General features: G+C 42.7%; 1 protein-coding gene across 4 annotated transcripts in view; it reads left to right on the forward strand.

Annotated features, from left to right (window-relative positions):
* The window catches only part of MIB2 (MIB E3 ubiquitin protein ligase 2), a 95,304-nt gene extending 73,593 nt beyond the window's left edge, over positions 1-21,711 (forward strand). For all 4 annotated transcript variants that reach the window (XM_069742456.1, XM_069742459.1, XM_069742457.1 and 1 more), the window contains 7 exons: positions 1,631-1,785; positions 6,422-6,548; positions 6,794-7,012; positions 8,214-8,392; positions 9,199-9,380; positions 10,134-10,199; positions 20,620-21,711. In XM_069742456.1, coding sequence (XP_069598557.1) covers positions 1,631-1,785; positions 6,422-6,548; positions 6,794-7,012; positions 8,214-8,392; positions 9,199-9,380; positions 10,134-10,199; positions 20,620-20,861 — 1,170 coding nt within the window. In that variant the 3' untranslated portion in view covers positions 20,862-21,711. The remainder of the gene's footprint in view (positions 1-1,630; positions 1,786-6,421; positions 6,549-6,793; positions 7,013-8,213; positions 8,393-9,198; positions 9,381-10,133; positions 10,200-20,619) is intronic.
* Positions 21,712-23,428: the final 1,717 nt, after the last annotated feature.

Here is a 23,428-nt window from a genome sequence, read left to right on the forward strand (position 1 = left end):
GTGCTGTAACCTAGATGTAGACGTAAAATCTTTCACTGGCCTTTGCCCTCTTGACTAGCATAGGAGTCAGCAGCCCTGTTGGAGGTGAACTATAATGTTGGCACTATAATATTTCATGTGGTTTTCACTAGTCACATTTATCACTTAACCATCAGATATATCCATCAAACCCATAGACTTTGCATGTTGCAGCAAGCACTTACCTGACAACCAGGCAGTGAGAATGAGTCGGGGGACTCTGGACACCTGTTCTAGTAATTGGTGGTGTCCCACAACCAGATATGTAACACCTATTCTGTGGATGGTTGATAAATGTCAGTTGCTTGAAAACCCATTTAACATATCACTAAGTAGCGTCTGGCCATCTCTTGCTTCTTTAGGAAAATGCAATATTCACATTTTTAAAGGGGTTTGACCGTAAAAATAAACAGGAAGCAGACATGCACCCTGGAAAGCCAATGGCCTTCACAGAAAGTTATACGGCCAAGGCTACATAACGAAGTTAAGGCTACATGGAGAGGCAGAGGCTCCATGGCGATGCCTAGGCTCCATGACGAGGCCAAGTCTACATGACAAAGCTAAGGCTGCACGGCGAGGCCAAGCTTGCACGGCGGGGCCAAGGCTACATGACAAAGCTAAAGCTACATGCTACATGGCGAGGCCAAGTTACATGGCGAGGCCAAGGTTACATGGCGAGGCCAAGGTTACATGGCGAGGCCAAGGTTACATGGCGAGGCCAAGGTTACATGGCGAGGCCAAGGTTACATGGCGAGGCCAAGGTTACATGGCGAGGCCAAGGCTACATGACAAAGCTAAAGCTACATGGCGAGGCCAAGGTTACATATCGAGGCCAAGGCTACATGACAAATCTAAAGCTACATGGCGAGGCCAAGTCTACATGACAAAGCTAAGGCTGCACGGCGAGGCCAAGCTTGCACGGCGGGGCCAAGGCTATATGACAAAGCTAAAGCTACATGCTACATGGCGAGGCCAAGGCTACATGGCGAGGCCAAGGCTACATGGCTAGGCCAAGGCTACATGGCTAGGCCAAGGCTACATGGCGAGGCCAAGGCTACATGACAAAGCTGAAGCTACATGCTACATGGTGAGGCCAAGGCTACATTGGGGAGGCCAAGGCTACATGACAAAGCTAAAGCTACATGGCGAGACCAAGGCTACATGGCGAAGCCAAGGCTACATGACAAAGCTAAAGCTACACAGCGAGGCCAAGGCTACACGGTGAGGCCAAGGCTATACGGCGAGGCCAAGGCTACATGGCGAGGCCAAGGGTACACTGTGAGGCCAAGGGTACACGGTGAGGCCAAGGGTACACGGTGAGGCCAAGGCTACACGGCGAGGCCAAGGGTACACGGCGAGGCCAACGCTGATGAAATAGCAAGTAATGGTACTGAACGTGGTTCCGTTGAAATTTTGCATTAGTGTCAACCACATTCACTATTATTATTTGCCACCATATTGACTATCATTAATTGTTAATTAGCTGCACATTGTTTAATGCGCCCACTTTATACTGACCCTCTCAGCCCACATACTGGTGCACATATCCTGTATATGATGCATTAATGACACCATGTTGAACTGTAGTGTGTAACTTGCTGTCTGTCTCTAGGACTTACATGGGGATACCCCTCTTCACTATGCCATCACTGCGGATTATAGAAACATCATCGAGATCCTTACTGATGTACCGAACATTGATTTCACCATCCAGAATCAGCAAGGCTTTAATCTTCTACATCACTCCGCTCTGAAAGGAAATGTCTTGTAAGTTTTCTTTTGTTTTTTTTTCCTTCTGATCCTCTTCATCTTCTGACATTAGAGCTCATCAAGCTGATCTAAGGAAACCATTTGGGTCTTACGTCAACAAGACAGATTATCCGAAGCGTCTGCTCGCAAGATCTTAGCACTTTATGTTTAACAATGTAGATCATTCCTCCCACTAATATGACGGGATGCAGTGTGCATCACAATTAGCTACAGATCAGACTGTTTGATTGTCGTTTTCGATGCTTTTAAAGATGTACACAGTGGGGTCTCTTATTTGGGGCCTTCATCAATTAGCTAAGGGATGTGCAGAGTGTTTCCTTCTATTTTTGGATGCATGTCTGTGTTTTATAAGGAGAGACCATTGATTTTAGACCGAGTTTTGCATTGCATCCTATCTCCTGTGGAGGCGCTGCTGGGAAATTGAACTTTTACTGACAAGTTGACCTGTAGATCACAATTGATCGTCATTGCAACAGGTCATCTTGTGATTATCTTAAAGTTAGAGGACCCTTCGAAGAAAAAGGGATTGTTCAAAGCGGGCAAAGCCTTTAAGAAATTGGGGGTTGCCACTACAAAGACCCCAATCTTTGAGGCTGCATTTACACACTTAGATTTCTGCCCATACCGGGTGCAAATCGACAAATTAACGGGTTTAAACTCCTTTTTACATGGACGGATGCCAACTGCTTGAGGTGGACAATAGTTATTCGATCATTTGGCCCCCGTACATTTTTCATTTTGTCGGCAGCACATTCCTTGGTAGATGTGCTGCCTATAAGGGATACAATCAGTATTATCTCACCACCGCCAAAGTTTACAGAGGTCAGTGATCAGGGATAAGTGTTCCCATGGCCACTCGTAAGGCCGATTACCGACCCGTGTAAAAGGATCTTCATAATAAGTCCAACTGGAACCTCAGGACTTCACAGGGTGTTGGGCAATTTATAGAGACCCCCAGCGTCTTCATTTCTGCACTTAGCCTCTGCTCGTGGACCCTCGCAGATGATAATTTCTGCTATGTCAGAAGATAAATTCAGATGGGTTTCACTTGAAAACATTTTAAGACTTTTGTGCCAGTTTTCTGCTCTCAAAAATTCACAAACTCTTACATTATTTTTTTTTACACCTTTTTTTCTGATTTACACTGCTCTCAACACTTCACTAAAGTTGACGTGTTTATCAGATTAAAAAAAGAAGTTGCAAAAAAAAATAAGCCAGAAAAACTCACTCCTGTAAGGGGCTGGCATAAAAAGCAGAGTCCCATTTCTGGATAGAAATGTATCATCGCCTGTTGATATACTTGACACAAATAACATCAAGTCAGCCACAAGGAAAGTGACATTAAATGTTCCGTTATAAAATTTCTCCCTCCTACGTGTCTTCTGGGGGTTCACAAGCAATAAGAAGGGCCAATTGTATAAACTCAAAACTTGCGAGATTTCGTTCATGTACATGGGCGCAGAGGGATTTATTAAATGGAATAATAGTAGAGATGACTTTTCAGAGATCCAGGATCATGACGGTTCTTTGATTTATCTCCAGTATTTCATCTTGTCCAACACAGTAATATCATCTTTCCTTTTACACCGCATGTTATTTTTAAGCCAGATTGCAATGTCTGGCAGCCTGGTACTTACCACGAGCTGAAAGGAAAGACGAAAGTCTGGTGTGTTAATATTGCTGCAAGCAATGGTGGCGGTGTAGCAAGTGCATCTGTGGGAATTTAGACCCCTTCATACAGAAGAACATTTGTAAGGTCAGACACTGAGGTTGGGGAGAGGTCGGGCTCCGTCTCCATTCTAGGTCATCCTAAAGGTTGAGGTCCGGGCTCTGTGCGGTTGGTTGGTCATGGTCTTCCCTCCAAACTCCCCCAACCATGTCTTTATGGATCTTGTGGACTGGGCACTGTCATGGACCTTCCACAAACTGTTCCCACAAGGCTGGAAAATTGTCCAAAATGTCTTGGGGTGAGGCATTAAGATTTCCCTTCACTGGAATGAAGAGTCAAACACCGACTCCTGGTAACAACCCCATAGCATCATCCCAACTCCACCAAACCTTACCGTTGCAGTCAGGCAGATAACGTTCTCCTGGAAACCACCAAACCCAGACTCGTCTGTCAGACGCCAGATAGAGATGTGTGATCCGTCACTTCACAGAACACATTTCCTCCGGAGTTTAGTGGTGACTGTTTTACACCACTCCATCCGACGCTCAGCATTGTGCTTGGCGATGTAAGACTTGTACATATTCTAATGCTGCTGTAAGTGCCATAAGCGTTCAGTAGAATCATGCCAAAAACCTAGGTCTCGTGGCACCAATGCAAAATCTCTACCTAGGCCACTCGCCCACATGTAAGATTTATAATAATGTCTTCTGAAATGGTAGAGGGGCCTTCAGACCCCCAGTGGACAACAGGATCTGGGGGCAACAGCAGTCCCCATAACTACATCTTTGTTCACTTCCAATTGTCCCAGTCTCTTATTCTTTTAGAAACTCAAATGACCAATAACTTTACTCTTTATAGTTATTTTTCTAAAACGTCACCCAGATTATAAATAACCCGCGCTCTCATCTAATAAAATGAAAGAAAAACACTCGAATTTGGACTGAATCCCTCTGTAAACATGAATGGCCAGAAATGAGGAGTCCGTATTACAAGGGCCAGTCCAAGCACAATGTTTCCACACAGGATGACGGCCAGGTTGTGAGTGGGATTTACACGTTTGTGTTTGCATGGGGCATAAAAGCTGCCACAGCCGGGCCAGTAAAATACCCAGCCGATTCCAAGGAGAGAATGTGCTGTGCACGAAAATGCCCTGGAAAGCACAAGCAAGCCATTCACATCCTACAGATGAAAGGTAATAAGTCATATTGTACTGACCTTTCTGCTCCTTTTATGTTAGGAAGATTATGAAGCAAAGGGGGTTAATACAGAAACACAATGACTTATTGATTCAATGGGTAGAAAATAATGAAGGAGAATATAACATTAGTAGTTGGACACCTACTGGTGATATATTGACGACCTATCTTAAGAATTGGCCAAAACTTTTGCATTTCCAGGGAACTCTTTTACATATGAAAATTGCATCTATGTTTTCTTTTTCATCAGGTCTCTAGATAAGATTTTTGCTTAGAAAAGTAAACCTAATCCTTTAAAAGTAAACCTGCACCTTGAAAATGCTGTCCAAAATCCCGCATCGTGTCATAGAGCCGAAGGAGTCAGCAAAGGCCATAATGACTTATGGGCAATATTAGTAATATGACGGAGGCAGCTTAGATTCCTAGTCCATGGCTTAGTTGTGAAATCTTGTTTTTTTTTGTTCTTTTTTTTTTCTCGTCAACACATTATGCAATCCTGCTCACAAGCCACGGCTGCAGCTGCCGCCAATCAATAGAGGAAATGCGGCATAGACCTCAAAATAGTTTTGTATTGAACACGCGCCTTTAGCTGATCTTATTTTCCCGATTTAATGCTTTATCACAATGAGTAACAGACGCTCGACTGATCCAGTTCCATTTTAATTGCTAATTTTTATGCAAATATTACAGAAAGTCCATCTGACTTGTTCCCTTGCTGAAGTTTTTCACTATTGTTATTCAGCACATTTAATGACTGCGACATGGATTTTATGAGCCGCAGCATGCTCGTTATTCACTGAATTTCAATGCAGCAATTAAACGTCAGAACTTTGAGCATCAGATGTAAATTGTCTTGAAGTGTTGGATATCCTTACCCCAAGAACAAACCCTATAGGTATGCTCCCACAGGACGTAACTGCTTGGTTTCCACGTGCAAGTCCACTATGGCAAAATCTACTGCCTATTTTTATACGGTGAAATCTCCTCCACAATGCGGCTACTATAATATGCAACATGCATGCCTCTGTGGAAACCTACCCTAATGCTTACTAGGAATTGTAGGTTCAAGCAATACGATTATGTATGGGGTTGACCTGACATTATAGTTAATCGATGTACTAACCTTGGTGCTGTATACATTTACTGACTTTGATTCTGGCCGTATATTCATGTACTGATGTTGGTTCTGATGCCGTATTCATGTACTGATGATGGTTCTGATGCTGTATTCATGTACTGATGTTGGTTCTGATGCTGTATTCATGTACTGATGGTGGTTCTGGCACCATATACATGTCCTGACAGTGTTGATAATCTTGTACACGTAACTATCCATATTGTGCTTCATGGCTATGTTAACATTTAAAAATCCTCAAACTTTAGAGATTTGAAATTATGAGGAGGATTTGGTGAGTTTCTTCTGTAAAACCTCAACTTGGGTTAGTGTGTATTCATATAGATTTTTTTGGGGGGGAGCTGGAACTCCTCAAATCCTCCTCAAATACTTAATTGTTTTTGGTGATTGTATTATTAATGTACTGATGGTGGTTCTAGTGATGTATTTATGTAAGTACCACTTTATATTTTTTTGCAGCTCTTGGGATTGGTTCAGTATAGCAGTGCTGTGGCCCTTGGACCAAAAAATGTTGTCTACCCATGCCCTATGTCTTCTCTGTGGCTCTGGTATTCTGTTGCTGAATCTTGGTTATCAGTTACCATGAGCATCGTGAAAACCAGCACTAACCTATTGTTGCTGTCTCTCCATTAGAGCCGTAAGAAAAATTCTGCATCGGGCCCGACAGTTAGTGGATTCCAAGAAGGAAGATGGATTCACTGCGCTGCATCTGGCCACACTCAACAACCACCAAGAAGTTGTGGACATCTTAGTTAAAGAGGTAAAACACCTTGTTCGTGGCCATTTGTGACCCTTTGGTTCATAGTATGGTTTGCGTAGACTCATTTCTTCTCTGGCATGTTGGTTTCAAGTGCATTCCTACTGTAGGGTTCATATGCACCAAGAAAGCGCCTGATGTATCCATCATCTGTACCCATGGGCCCAAATTCGGTGCTGCAACTTTTATTAGTATCCTGAAATTTCCTGCTGGAGGGTGTTTTATGTATTTGCTGCTTCACTCGTCAGGGTCGCTGCGATGTCAATCTCAGGAACAACAGAAACCAAACGCCCCTACATCTGGCAGTGACACACGGTCATATCAACCTGGTGCAGCTGCTGGTAACAGAAGGGGCCGACGTGAATGCGGAGGATGAGGACGGCGACACATCAATGCACATAGTGGTTGTCCAGCAGCATCTCTCCTGCCTGGATCCAGAGGGCAATGGCTCAGCTACTCTGGCCAAGGTAAAATATTAATAAAAAATGTACTTGCAAGACACCTTTGATAAGGAAAAATTGCAGGGACTTGACACTTGCAAAAATTCCAACAATTCTATGATTTGTCGAAATATCTCATATAGATACATTCATGAAAAAATATCTAATCCAATTCAGAGGGGCGAATCATTTTATAAATCTTCAAGGCCAAAATCGGTGCTATTACTGGTTTAATGGGCACCATACATGACCTTATACCCCACTAGATGGCCACTACTGGTTTATAAAGCATGAGATAATGGGTCTGATTTACTATTTTGTCCATTTAAGGCAGTGTAAACCTTTGCCAAATTTATCGCACTAGCTCAATCTGGATGATAAATTTGGTGCGTCTTTGGACACTTTTGTCTAACGTTACATCCGTTATTATTTGGACCTACTTTTTGCCCCTAAATTTTGCCACAGTTTGGCACTTGTTGTCAAACCCTTATTTCCTCCTAGTGTCTACTTTTTCTGTTAAGACTTTCCCTCCTTTTCCATTAAAGCTAAAAAAAAAAAAGTGTCTAAAAGACATTATAAATAGCTGTAACTCCTGATGCAACACATTTTTGGCCAAAGTCTAGGAGAAAACACATTGGTTAATTTTCTCCACATGTTCCTCTAAATATTTTGTTTTATACATTATATTAAAAAAAAGGACTAAGGCTGTGGACACTTTTTTTATATGATTTTTACAAATTGTAGTAGTCAGTTAATTCACTTTCAGACTCTGATATGCAGGTTGCAGTCTGAGCCCAGTTTTAGATTTTTGCCTTGTGGGAGTGTCTCTCCCTGTAATATAGGCTGGATGTGAGCACTGTGTGTTTCCAGGGTAAAGCGGCACTGACTTTATGAGCTATAGCCCAAAAATGTCTACAATAAAAAAAGTGACACTTCTGTTGTGATTTCTCTATATTTTAGTGGTCCGTTAATTCACTTTCGGACTCTCTGATATGCAAGTTGCACCTGAGCCCATTTTTAGATGTTTCCCTTGCAGGAGTGTCTCTCCCTGTAATATAGGTTGGATGTGTGCGCAGTGAGGTGAAGCTGACCTGACTTATGAGCTATAGCCAAAAAATGTCTACAATAGAAAAAAAAGCGACATTTCCGGGGTGATTTTCCAATTTTGATGTAAACATTGGATAACAATAAAACATCATTTTATCTTTTTTTTATGTTTCCTTTTCAGCTTGAGGCTACTGGTTTGCTCGGAAACACAGAACTAAATGTCAGCTCAGCAATCGCCTGCTTTTTGGCGCTGTCAGGTGCAGACATTAACTATGCCAATCATCGCGGAAAGTCACCGCTGGACCTGATCATTGATGGAAGGATAGCACATCTTGTGAAGAGCTTCTCTCAGAAATTCAGGTACATCGCACAGAAGTGCATCTGCTAGGTGGATCTCCGTGTAAGACTGAGAAAGATCCATCTTACTGAGAAGGATCTTTAACCCATTCCCAAACTGGCAATTTTTTTGTTTTTGCCCTTTTTTTTTTAACCTCCCCTTTTTCCAAGAGCCAACATTTTTTATTTTTTTAAATTGACATAGCCGTATGTTTTTTTGCAAGATGAGTTGTAGTTTTGAATTAACCCATTCACTGTAACATATAGTGTCGTGAAAAAAGGAAAAAAAATCCAATGTATTTATTCCAACGAACCCGATCTTTGTATAGTTTTTGTAAATTTTTAGTGATTAAAAAAAGAATTTTTAATGATTATTTTTGATTTCCTGCGGATTTACCGCTTTTTTGTGCGGATTTCACCTGCGGTTTTACACCTGCGGATTCCTATTATGGAGCAGAAAGAATTGACATGCTGCGGAATAAACAACACAGCGTTTCCGCACGTTTTTTTCCGCAGCATGTGCACTGCGGATTTTGTTTTTCATAGGTTTACATGGTACTGTAAACTCATGGAAAACTGCTGCGAATCTGCAGCAGCCAATCCGCTGCGGATCTGCAGCAAAATCCGCAGCGTGTGCACATACCCTTATTGTTACCCTTTTTTTTATAGCATTCAAAGCTCTGATCACTTTTTATTCCAATTTTTTTTTTGGGGGGGAGGGATGTCATATGACCAAAAAAGTAGACAAGTAGACCATAAGACGTTTCATGTACAGGATGTAGTAACAGAGTAACAGCCGCCTTTTATCATGCTCTTTATATAAATTTTAGGGAACTGGCAGAAACGGACTCCTCCACCATCAACTGCACCCTCCGCAGGGTTCACACCACCCCAAACACAATGACCAACCTCAGCTTATCAAGTGCTGCTACGCCTTCCGAATGCCTTGTGTGTTCAGAACTGGCCATGCTCATCAGCTTCTTTCCGTGTCAGCATAGCATAGTGTGTGAAGGTAAGAAGAGAGGGCCGCCATCATTCTTTGTGTGTTTGTGCGATGGCCGTGTAGTAGAAACAGCAATTTTTGGAGTTCCCATAGAAGAGAATATTGAGAACTGCGCCTTCTTGGCCAACTCTTCGCTCCGTGCAGCGCACAACAGTGGCCGTTCTTTTTTTTTTTTTTTAATAACACTAATTTTTATTACATTTTATAAAATTTTACAATCAGAAGTGAGACAAAACAATCACAATTTGGCTTACAAATTAGAGGATCAGAAAGAATGGAGTACAATTAGAATGAACTCTTGGAAGATGTTTCCCCCAGTGGCATCAAAACATTGTGCAATAGAACAGACAAAGACAAAGTCCAACATCAGTTCTAAATGATGCCAAGTTAAGATGACTCCATCCCCATAGCCATATTACAATTCTTATAAAACCAAAATACTAAATAAAAAGAGACATACACATAGGCAAGGAAAGGGAAGAAACCTGTTCAAAAACCAACATGCTCCTAACTGTTGTTTTGGGCCCTAAAATAGTCCCAGGGAGCCCAGACGGTCTCAAATCTGTCCAAACTGGCATTCAGTAAGGCTGTCCCCAGAGCCCGTTGTTGAGATTGATGAAGTCGGAACCTGTCGTACATTTACGGCACATCTTGATCATCCCTTTATTAGAATTGTCTCACTTTGCTATTGACGGATTGTTCTACCGCTGGCGACCTTAGTGGAAACTCCATTACTAGTCGACATTTAATTTTCTGTTGCAGAATGCTCCCGGAGAATGAAGAAATGTATAAAGTGTCAAGTGTCAATCACCAAGAAGATTAGGCAAGGTGAGGTATAATTAGCAGTGTTGCCTTTTCGCCTCAAGACCGGCAAGACGTCTTGCCAACGATGGGTTTCAGAAAAATTTCCTTCCTCTAAAAACGGAACCTGAAAAAAATTGAACCTTTTGGCAGGGTTTTCAGAGCAGAAACTAAACAGAACCTCCAAGTTTTTGAGGAGTTTTGCATTTTTGAGGAAGATTTGGAAAAATTCCGCTCCTTTTCTGCTTCAAACACCTCTCAAAAAAAAAAAAAAAGACCTCTGCGTTCACGTTGCCTTTACCTCTAGCCATAGGGCGAATCTGCAGGTTTATAGTGTTCACATCATATATGGGTGTCTAATTAGATTTTTGGCTGCAGGGCGAAAATGAAGTTATATTCTCCCTGCAGCCACTCCTTTCTTAAGTTCAGTTATTTTTTTTTTACATTTTATTATAAAAAAAAAACACATATCTTGCTATTTTCATGCTGGCCACTAGACTATAGACTGATACTTTATTCATAGTTGTCTCGTTATAATGACAGGCAGGATTACAATGAAGCAAATGTTGCAGATTTCCTCTTTCAGCAGAATTATACTGCACTTAGGCATTGTGGGAGAAAGAACTGATTTAGTAGGGAACATTATCTGCATCCTCACAACATAGAGGTCATAGAGTACAGCATTGGCTGCACACATTAACAAATTCTAAACATTACCACAGCACCCATATACTGCCTGCTCAACACAGTACCTCTGCAGAATAAGATTGTAGCTGTTATATGCTTCATCAGGTAGTCCCTCTATATACAAATACTACACAGCACACCATTCAAAATAGGTTATGGTCACAGCTCCTCCTCCTCCCTGCGCAATGACCCCTGCACAAGGTCACAGAGCATGCTCAGAGAACTATCCTCTAAAAGTCAGCTCCTGATGGTTTCTGTGCATGGTCCAAGATCTAAATACTGTTAACAGCAGTTCAAACAAGACAGCCGCACCCATTATTATGTATAGAAAAAAAAAAGAATGAAAAAAAATCTACAATCTGAAAAATAAAAACAAGACTAAAGAAAAAAAAAAAGAAAGTTACATGTATTCTCTGAATATAGGTTTTAAAAATACTAGAGGTAAAGTATTTCCAATAAATCCTTACTACGATACATATTACCAAAATGTCTCGGAGGCCTAAATTGTGGAAAATGCAGTGCAGAATTTTGGATACTTCTGCCAGAAATGTGTAACAAGGTCAATTTTGATTCAGGCTTTCACGTGAGGAGGGAAAACAAACACGATCCAGTCTCCGTGTGCACATGTGAAGTATTTCTTACATAGCCCAGGTTCATGAGGCCGCTTCTTAGCGTGTGGCCTGTTTGTTATTACAGTATCCAGCGTTTGGTGTTGGATTTGGGCACTGAACTACTTTTTCCTCAATTCGCTGTTCATTTTAAACATGTAAGAATCAACCCACACTGTGAATCTTCTATGTGGTGCAACCTAATGTCCTGCTTTTAAAATGTGCTCCATGTAAAGAGAAAATGATCTATTATTTAAATCAGGTTTCTATGTTAAAGTCGACTTTCACAACTTTTTACCTTATAAAAATGGGAGGAAAAAAAGGGAGAAAAAAAGTTTTATCTACATTCCTGCTATTATATGCAGGAATGTAGATAAAACTTTTTTTCCTCCCCTTTTTTCCTCTCCTTTTTTTTCCTCCCCATTTTTTCCTCCTCATTTTTTCCTCCCCTTTTTTTCTCCCCTTTTTTTCTCCCCTTTTTTCTCCCCTTTTTTCCTCCCCTTTTTTCCTCCCCTTTTTTCCTCCCCTTTTTTCCTCCCCTTTTTTCCTCCCCTTTTTTCCTCCCCTTTTTTCCTCCCCTTTTTTTCTCCCCTTTTTTCCTCCCCTTTTTTCCTCCCATTTTTTCCTCCCCTTTTTTCCTCCCTTTTTCCTCCCCTTTTTTTCCTTCCTATTTTTTTTCCCCCTTTTTTCCTTCCACTTTTTTTCCTGCCCCTTTTTTCTTCCCTTTTTTTTCCTCTCATTTCCCTCCCTTTTTTCCCCTTCCTTTTTTCCCTCCCTTTTTTTCCATCCTTTTTTTCCCTCCCTTTTTTTCCATCCCTTTTCTTCCGTCTCTTTTTTCCTCTATTTCCTCTGATGATGATGAAACTGTAGGAGAAGTGATCTGTACAGAATAAGAAATGGGTGCCAAACCGGCTTTGACAAATCATCCCACACTTTCTGTTCTGTACAGATCACTTTTCAACCGTTTCATTATCATCAAAGGCAAGATTACAGTGAAAAGTAACACCTCTATATACAGTAGAAGAAAAAATCCTTTTATTCACAATAGTTGATCTTGCAGATCACCTCTTCACCCTCTCTGCCCAAAGACCCCTGCACAGATCAGAGCATGCCTGGAAAACTCTGCTATAGAAGTGAATGAGTCCTAGCCAGTGTCTATTGTAGCCTATGTCCATGTGGCTGCTGAAAAGTCTTCTGTACAGAACTAGAAATATGAGCTTATTATTATTAAGCTTGGTGGTGATCAGTGTAAAAATTGCAAGAGTTCAGAATTTTTTTTTAACATAAAGGGTCATATGGAAAATGTAAAAATGTAAAATTAAAAAAAGCTTTTTTTTTTTAATATGATCATTTTGTATTTGTTTTGCTTACATACATGAGACAAGACATGAGACAAGACAAAAACATATAGGTTTAGTAAACCATCCAAATCATATATTGTTCCTGTAAATTATTTTAACAATAATGATGTGATGACACGTTCCCTCTAAAGGGTTTCGGAATGATAGGGTGATCAGTTGGGGTCTTGCTGCAGGGATTCACATTGATCAGAAGTGATCTGTCAGGGAAACTGGCAGCAAGGTTAATGTTTCCTGCAGCCCCCCCACAGGTGGTATAAAGCATTACACTATGTCAGTATATGGTGAAGTGCAGCGGTGTCCTCGCTGTGCAGTGAGAAGGCAGTGACGTGGCAAAAGTTCAAAATAAAGTCTTGTTTAATGTACAGCATACTCACAAACAGAAAAGTAAAACGGATCCTCTGGAATGCAGCCGGGAAAACAAAGACAGTCCGTAACTGATTACTGTGGGCTATGGCACCGCCGTATACGCTGAGGCTGCCAGGCTTCTTGGCTCCGCTTGGCCCTGTGTTGCCTCACATAGGTAATGCTCTGCAGGGCTGTCTGCTCTGCTTGCTTGCAAGACCAAACTGACACACCCAAATCCTTCCTGCAGGGTTTTTCTCTCCAACTGGAATCTGTGGCCATAGGCCACTTGCAAGACCGGCCTGGAGGGAACGGACCGGCCCCACTTCCTTCCTGCAGTCCGTTTAAAAAAAAATAAATAAATAAAAGCCCATTCCGGCTTTTCCTGAACAATGCCGTGGCCAAATAGCTTGACCAGTTCCACGCTTACTTTTAAGCCTGTGACTCACAGGCGTCCTGCTGTGACTCACAGGCGTCCTGCACTCCGTCCGCATTCTGGGGGATACATATCGACCCTCGCATATGACACCAGTCACTGCCTCACATACTCCGAACCACACCCTCGTTCACACTTGTGGGGCTGAACATTTGCCACCATACAGGGGACCCATGACGGGGCATCTGCATTTCCTTGTGATTTTTCCTCCCGATGTTCTACTGAGAAACTAACGTTTTGTAGGGACTGGTACCATCTGGTGACTTGGGAATTCCTCTTTTGCATTTCTCATTTAGACGAGGGGTGAATGGTCCGTTACCAAACGAAACTGATGCTCGAGCAAATAGTAGGGACTCCAAGGCCCACTTAATCGCCAAGCACTCCTGCTCCACTATGCTATAATTTTGCTCTGCCGGGGTCAGTTTCCTGCTCAAGTAGGTGACTGCATTCTCATCCCCGTTCACCGCTCCTAGGCCTACCTCTGAGGCATCGGTTTGCAAGATAAAAGTTTTCTTGAAGTCAGAGCTGATGAGGACCGGCTGTCCCTTCCTCGTCTTTTTTGGAACAGAGGGCCCCACTTGGTTACCCATTGAGAAACAGGATGGTATAGGCCTTGTGGGGTCGAATCAAATTGTCAACCTGAGTGATTACAGACTATCCTATGATGAATATAATGTGTTACTTAAAGGTCTTAATTTTGTCCCCACAACTAGGTTCGATGCATTTGGCTGGGTTAAAGATATTAATTTGTTTGCGCGTAAACTTAAGTGGCACAAATTTTACCTTGGCAAGGATAGAGAAAGATGTGAGAGTCTGGGTATAACAGCGGATGACCTCGAAGCCGTTGATATCCTGACAAATTTATTGGTGGATAACGAACGTACTGATGGTTTGGGTCCCTTTACGTCTCTTAAACGGAAGAGTACTAGAGCACCCCCGGTGGGGGGACTGGATTCCGTGGATATCTTTTTGAAGGTTGTTGAGGAAGAGTTGGTGAGAATAAATCCTAATGATAAGGGGAATGATGTTCATTCTAACCTTTCTAGATCTGAAATGTTGGCTCTTACTGGACTGGAAAGTAATAAAGAAATTGTTATCAAGCCCTCCGATAAGGGGGGCAATATGGTTATAATGAGCCATAATCAATACATGTCTATGTGCCAACTTTTACTTGATGACAAAGAGACGTATGAAATATTAAAGAAGGACCCTACCCCTCAATACAGTAACACCTTGATGGATATCTTAGTCAGAGGTCTGGACCTTAGATTGATTACTAAGGATGAATTTGATTTTCTTTGCCCTTCCTTTCCTCTGGTGCCTGCCTTTTATTGTCTCCCTAAGATACACAAGGGATTAACTCCCCTCAAAGGTCGCCCCATAGTGTCTGGTGTTGATTCTCTGTGTCAGAATGTGGGGATATACGTAGATAAGATTCTTCGTCCTTTTGTCATCGCATTACCCTCGTATTTGAGGGATACTATGGATCTTCTTACGAAACTTGAGGATATTGATATTGGGAGCAATACTTACCTAGCATCTATTGATGTTGAAGCATTATACAGTAACATCCCGCATGAGGCAGGCATCAGGGGGATGGAATTTTTTCTTAATACCCGGTCTACACAATGTGTTCCACACAATAATTTTGTGGTGGAACTTATGTCGTTCATTCTTAACCACAATTGCTTCCTTTTCTTTGGGGGTACCTACCACCAGCTCAGGGGGACGGCGATGGGGAGTCCCTGTGCCCCATCGTATGCAAACCTCTTCCTGGGCTGGTGGGAGGAGACTTATATTTTTTTGGAAGAGGCCTGGTGGTTTCCCAAGATTTTGTTTTGGTCGAGATTTATCGACGATGTGTTTGTGTTGTGGACTGGCACAATTGATGAGTTCAACCAGTTTATGTTGTGCATTAATAATAATACAATCAATATGAGGTTCACATCGGAGATACAGGTTGAGTCTATCAATTTTCTTGACCTCAGCATAGTAAAGAACCATAGAGGTGGGCTTTCCACCAGGACGTTTCGGAAACCTACATCCACTAACAGTCTCCTCAGGTGGGATAGTTTTCATCCTGGAGCTCTACGTAAAGGTATCCCCAAGGGCCAATTCTTGCGTATCAGGAGGAATTGTTCTGACAACTATGACTTTACTACACAGGCTTTTGATCTGAGGTGTAGATTTGGTCAGCGGGGTTACCCTGGGAATGTGCTCGACGGAGCTTGGAGGCATGCAGCGGGCTGTGCTCGTCATGACCTACTGTATCCATCACCCAAAGTGGACACACCCGAAATCCCGAGAATTATTGGCATGTTTGATAATAAATCTAGTGTGGTACAGAACATTCTAAGGAAACATTGGGGGATCCTAAGAGCGGATCCTGAACTGAAAGACTTTGTTCCACCTTTCCCTCAAATTACGTTTAAGAAGGGCAGATCCATCAAGGATCGTTTAGTTCATAGTTTTTATGATCGACCCAAACCAACTGGCACTTGGTTGGATCGCAAGCCTTGCGGTACATTTAAGTGTGGGGATTGTAAATTCTGCCCATGGGTCAGGAAGGATAAAGTCTTTAAAAGTACTACATCAGCCAGAATTTATTATATGAGGGATTTTGCAAATTGTAAATCTGAGGGAGTGGTATATATGGCCACTTGCTTGTGTCCACTTAATTACATCGGGAAAACCAGGAGAGAGCTGCGCAGACGCATTGGTGAGCACCTTGGTGACATCAAGCATGGACGGGATACACCAATAGCTAAACATGTCAGATTAGCCCATTCGAATGATAGTAGGGCAATTTCGTTCTGTGTCCTTGAGGTTGTGCGTCGTAACCCTCGTGGTGGTAATATTGATAAATTGCTCCTTCAAAAGGAGTGCCAATGGATATTCAAACTGCGTACTCTTGTACCGGATGGTCTAAATGAGCAGCAGAATTATTGTTGCTTTCTATGATGTAGTGATCCATTATCACTAGCCAGTCTTTGTATGTGAATATGTTTATTCACTATTTATCATTATCTTTATTAATCTGTTTTTGATATATTTTTTCTGTGGTACCTGGGTGGGTCTCTATGTGGGCTTTATTAGTTATATGCTGTCGTATGTGAGCCACATTATTTGAGCTTGGCTATCTATATATGGCATATTAGCTTGTGCGCTTGTTTATTGTAGCGGCTGTATCTGGGCTATATTGTGGCGCTATAGCGTTCATTGAGGTTTTGCGCCTGCGCACATTGCTCTCTTGATGTTTGCCGGCGCGTACGTACTTGTTCTCCGCTTGTTAGCATTATCATATGGTATGCACCTGCGCACTAGCTCCTTATCGGTCTCTATAGCCATTGGCTTTCGGCGCGTGCGCAGAGTCAGATGGGGGTGTGTTCTACCTCACCTTGTACGCTTGCGTATTTTGCCGCTCCATTGACTATTCAGCCCACGGCGCATGCGCCGCTTCTGGCGGTTCTCCTGTCGTAGCTTCCGCTTTATTCGGCGGCTAGAGCGTGTGAGTTAGTCCTCTGGTATATGGGGACCTCCCTGTCCTCCTTTTTTATGGAGGCACTATGTAGGTTCTCATGCGCTTGGGGCCTTCTTGACTGTTTGTGGTATTACTATCTTGGTAAACCATGAAACAGGAAACCATCATGCGAGAGTGGTTGTTTAAAAGCGGGACCCACAGGTAATTTATTGCAGCCCTATCTTTTCAATTCATCACTGCCATGTACATATCTGGTCTCTCCTGATGAACCCAGTTCTGTTTGGGGGAAACGCGTCGAGAGGTGTTTTGGAGATGTTATCTGCGCGGTTATCATTTGGCTGGCCACTACATCTGGACTGATCTTCAGTTGTGGACTATTTAGTGCAGCAGATGAGTATATCATTTTTTTCATTGCTGTGTTGTGCATCAGCCGCATTGTTCACACTGTTGGAAATATCTGGGTGCTATGTATCTGGATGTATGTGGTAGCGCGGTTTTATGTATCTATATGGTTTATATGTATTGTTTCTATCAGTCCTGAATATTCAATGTATATCTGATATTGTAGCATTTGCTATGTATTGTGTATCATAACCACTGGTAGATTTATTTGGTTTTTTGTATATAGTATGTGCGCTTGATATATATATATAGCTCTATCCCTTGACCTCACATCACATTTGAGGGGAGGGTCTGTATATTTTTTTGATCACATATCTATACAAGTTAACTACAGCCATCTGGCCTTCTGTTTCTATTCCTATCCCTTATAGGGAGTAGATAGGAGTTCAGGGTGAGTCATCGTACGAGCGGGGGCGCCATTCTCGTTGTTTCTTAGGGTGCCAACCTCCGCATCTAGGCAGGATCAGCGTGTAGGTATTTATTATATCCTGTGTAGTTTGTAGGGATATTTTTCACCTATATCAGTCACCCTGGTAGATGCTTTAAATATATCACAGATTGCATTACACATTTATTAGTCTATCTGTTTTCTACTAGTGTGTATTAAGGTTATCTGTAGGGGATCTTTGTCCTCGCTTTTTAGGACTATATATATTTGATAGGGGCTTTTTGTAGGTTTTTATACTTACTTTTTCTATTTTTTGGTTATTTAATAAAGTATATATCTTTTTATGGGGTTTTTTTTCTAGTTGTTAAACGTTGCTATTTTCCCTTGGAGTATTTGTTAATTTAGTAAACCGAAGACCGGCTGTCCACACAACGCCGACTTCAAGGACTTGAATACTTCTTCTGCTTGAGGATTCCACCGGACCAGCACCATCTTACCTTTTAACAGGTCCATTAGGGGTGCTGTTCTCCCAGCAAAAGTGGGTATAAACCGGCGGTAGTACCCAATGATGCCAAGGAAATCCCTCACCTGCTTGGTACTTAAGGGCTTGGGCCAGGTGTGATTGGCCTCAATCTTGTTTACTTGGAGCTTGATAACCTCAGCAACCTGGTGCCGAGACCGTTTTCCCCGCATGGCTATCCACCAGGAGCTGTTATACCAGGTGGTAACCTAAATATCGGGCATCCGTGAGTCCTATTGCGCATTTCTTTGGGTTTGCTGTTAACTGCGCAATTCTGAGAGACTCCAGCACTGCTTGTACCTGGGACAGGTGTGTATCCCAGTCTACTAAAGATTACTGTCATCGAAATAGGCCGACGCGTAATCCCGATGACTCGCTAACACACTGTCCATCAGCCTTTGGAATGTGGCCGGAGCCACATGTAACCCAAAAGGCAAGACAACATATTGATAGAGACCTCCTGGTGTTATAAAAGCGGTCTCTTCTTTTGCTGACTGTTAATGAGACCTGCCAGTAACCTTTTGTAATCCAGCGTGGTGAAGTATTGCACCTCCCCTAGTCTCTAAATTAGCTCGTCCACCCGTGTCATGGGATAGAGGTCACATTTTGACACCTCATTTAACTTTCTGAAGTCATTACAAAAGCGTAATGACTAGTGATGAGCGAATATACTTGTTACTCGAGTTTTCCCGAGCACGCTTGGGGGTCCTCCGAGTATTTTTTAGTGCTCAGAGATTTCGGTTTCATCGCCTCAGCTGAATGATTTACATCTGTTAGCCAGCATAAGTACATGTGGGGGTTGCCTGGTTGCTAGGGAATCCCCACATGTAATTAAGCTGGCTAATAGCTGTAAATCATTCAGCTGCGGCGAAGAAAACTAAATCTCTGAGCACTAAAAAATACTCGGAGGACACCCGAGCATGCTCGGGAAATCTCGAGTAACGAGTATATTCGCTCATCTCTAGTAATGACCCGTCTGGTTTTGGAATTAGGACAGTGGGGCTGGCCCACTCACTTTGAGACTCCTCAATGACTCCGAACTGGAGCATTTGCTTCACCTCTGCCGCGATGGCTTGCCTTTGAGCTTCTGGCACTCGGTACTGTTTCATCCGTACCCTTACCCGGGGCTCAGTGACAATGTCATATCATAGAGGTCCGCCCTGGCAGCTCTGAGAATACATCTGTATTCTGCTGCACCAGGGCCCGTGGCTCCTGCCGCTGCTGTTTGGTGAGAGCATAATTTATTTTATCCTGACCCCCTGCTGTGTCCTTGGCCAGTGCCAGAGGGATCCCCGTTAGTACGACCGGAGTTGCCTCCGTGACCAAACATTCCCAGTCCTTCCAGGCTTTTAGCAGGTTGACATAGTATAGTTGCTCGGGATTCATTTTCCCAGGTTGGTACACTCTATAATTCACTTCTCCCACTTTCCCTCGTATCTCATATGGCCCTTGCCACTTGGCCATAAGCTTGCTCTCTGGGGTGAGCACTAGTACCAACACCCGGTCCCCCTCTTTAAAGGTCCTGACCGTGGCTCTTTTATTATACCCGCGGCTCTGTGTGGCTTGAGCATCCATCAAATGCTCCTTTACTATGGGCCGTACTGTTGCTTGCCACATGTTCAATGACACTCTTACGTGGAGTGGGCTCCTGTTCCCATGTCTCCTTGGCTACATCGAGCAGTCCCCTCAGATGCCTGCCATACAATAGCTCAAATGGTGAAAACCCGTGGACGCATGCGTACCTCGCAGATAGCGAACATTAGATGGGGCAGTAGCATGTCCCAATCCCTCCCGTCCTTGGCGACCACCTTTTTTTTTAGCATGGACTTAGGGACTTACTTTTATTTTGCCCTGTGACTCGCAGGCATCCTGCTGTGACCACAAGGCACTTCAGCGGGTCTAACAGAACTCCGTCTGCCTCCTGGGGGATGCATGTCGACCCTTGCATATGACACCAGTCACTGCCTCCCAATGGATACGCTGAGACCTCCAGAACAAGATGCCATCTTGGCAACTGGTCTCTTATTTGGCTAAGAAACAAGGGTCCCATACCTGCCCCTTTTATAGTTTTATCCCCCTTTTTATAGCAGTTTGTAGTGCAAAGAGTTTGAGCACTTTAGACAACACTTTGGGGAAAATTTTGAGGGTCCCAAGAACTAAACTTGATTTTGGCTGTTAGGAATGGATCATTGTGTTATTTTTTTTTCTGTATTTCTTTGTAGATAGTACAGAAGTAGACGGTGTTCCCAGCTTAGAAGCGTCAGATCAACGCAAGGTGATGGAAGAGCTTCAAAACCGATATCGCCAAATGGAGGAAAGGATGACCTGCCCGATCTGCATCGACAGTCACATCAAGCTGGTGTTCCAGTGCGGGCATGGCTCCTGCGCAGAATGCAGCACGTCGCTCACCTCCTGCCCCATCTGTAGGCAGGGCATTCGGGAGAGAATACAATTATTCGTCTGATACGTGGGTGTGAGCGTCGCTCCATAGTGGGGGTCAACACGTAGAGCAAAAGGACGGAAAACTTGCCTGATCTAAGCATGGTTGTGCAGACCCTTCCCCTGCGCAAGGGTCCTGGGAAGAGAGACCACCAACTTTGCTTATGAAGAAGTGTGGCTGCTGTGTGTTTTTGTAAACACTAATAATATATAATATATATATATGTATATCCACACTGGAAGGGCTATTCTATAGCGCAGTCTTCCTGAGAAATTCTGTTTTTCAGAGGGACAGAAAAGGCCAATTCCGATCACTCATCCTATTTATAAAAGTGTCATCACTGCCCATTCTTGACATGTTGTCTATGTAGGAGTTATCATTGTTTTTTGTTTGTTAAAAAAAAAAACACGGCCTTCCAATACAACAATGCTGCATTTCTTTTATTTCATACATGATCATGAGACATGTAAAAAAAAAAAAAAAAAAAAGCAATATATTAGGCGAATAACCCATGATTCGCCCGGGAAGTGTAGGCTTGTAGGTCAAGGAAGTCAATGGGTCCATCTAAAGAAAACAAAATCTGCTGGTTGATTGGAATACATCTGTGATTAGAAGATACTGGTTCCCATCAGGAGTATGTCTGGTCTTAGATGGGGGGCCGACTGGTTCAGACATAGAGGTAATGATATGAGACTTGAGGAAGGTAAAGGTGGGGAAAGGATATGTCATTTTCTTAAGGATCCGTTCTCCTCAATTCCACATCTTCCATTTCAGTTGACTGAGTGAATTAGCAAATTGACGTTTGCTCATTTTTGTGTACAATGTATGAAATGTGTATATTAACGAAATAAAATCAGGCTTGTTAATATTACCAGATTCACGCCTATTAGCCTCTTTCCTTCTTCACCAACTATTGGACCAACTACCTTTTGACCCAGCTTTGTAATATGTCTAAGGATATCCGTCAATCCAGAATCTCCTGCAGTAAAATAATTTTTTTTCATCATTAGTCCAATAGTTGTCAATACAGAAAGTTATTTTTCCTTTGAAAGATTTGCTTATTTCCATGCAATTCAGATTGTTCACTTGTTGCCGAATATTTCCCTCCCTTCACAGATGCCATATCGGTAACTGGTGTTATTTACTCCATCAGCAGTAGTGTTGGGTGGTCCATACACTTAGCGTTAGTTTGTACATTTTTGGTTAATTGTCATACAATTGTTAATTGTCATACTTTTATGGCAAACACAGTTGAAAAACATTAAAGCCATAGGGTCGATTCAACAGTTTCCATCACCATTTGTTAAACTGTTTAAAATATCTCCCAGTTTTTGAGCAAATCAGTCGTGCAAAAGGTTTTTTTTTTTTTTTTGCATTTGGTGCTTTTATGCCAGCTCTGCTAACTTTTTGAAAAGTTGGCGCAGCTTAGCGGGAGGGAGCAAGGCAGAACCCAAACTGACAAATTCATCATAATGTAGACTACGAAAGTAGTGAAAATTACTCCAGACCATTTTTTTTTCTACTACTGCATCTACGCGCCATGTTCATTAAGAGGCGTATCTTACACAAGAAGACTATTCATTATACCTGGAGTATCAAATGCCAGACTCAGTGGCGTACATGGATATAATGGGGCCCAAAGGCTGAAGTTCTAATTGCCCCCCCCTTTCAACAAAATAAAAAAAATATTTGGTGGGGGTCACTGAAGAGCATATCTTACAACTTTGAAGCCTTTAGAAAGTAATTTTCTTCCTACTGAAGCCCTAGATTCCCCTTTCATTGCACCCATAAGGTATGATGCCAACAAGTATAATGTGCTCCCCATAGTCCTCTATATAGTATTTTGCACACCCTGTAGTCCTCAATATAGTATAATGTGCTCCCCATAGTCCTCCATACAGTATAATACACTCCTCATAGTCATCCATGTAGTATAATGTGCTCCCCATAGTCATCCATATAGTATAATGTGCTCCCCATAGTCCTCCATACAGTATAATACACTCATCATAGTCATCCATATAGTATAAAGTGCTCCCCATAGTCCTCCATATAGTATAATGCAGTCCCCCATAGTCCTCCATATAGTAAAACTAGAAATAGGCCCGATGCTATCGCATCGAGAGTGCGGTGAAAATAACATCTGTGTATGCTCAGCAGAAATGTTTCACACCATTTGCATTTTCCAACATACCGTGTTTTTCAGATTATAAGACGCTCCGGATTATAAAACGCACCCCAAATTTTGAGGAGAAAAATAATAACATTGTTTTTTGTTAATAAAATGGTGGTGCTTCTTATAATCCTTGCATCTTATTGCTTACCGGGGGTGGTGGCTGCGGTGAAGCGGGGTACCAGGGTCGCTGCTGGAGGAGGCAGGAGTGGGGTGATGCTGCAGGGCGCCGGCAGGGATGAGGGGGCCTCCAATGTATGGCGCGCTGCGGGGGTGTTGTGCTGCCGGGTGTCTACGGCGGTTGGTGGCCGGTGCTGCGGGTATGTCCGGTGCCCAGCAGTGCTGCGTGGGTGTCCGGCGCTGCCCAGGGCTCTGCCGACATTTTGTGACAGGCCAGAGCCCCGGCACTTCCACGGTT

Source organism: Ranitomeya imitator, chromosome 10 (assembly GCF_032444005.1).
Source record: "Ranitomeya imitator isolate aRanImi1 chromosome 10, aRanImi1.pri, whole genome shotgun sequence".
In the NCBI taxonomy this organism is placed as follows: Eukaryota; Metazoa; Chordata; class Amphibia; order Anura; family Dendrobatidae; genus Ranitomeya; species Ranitomeya imitator.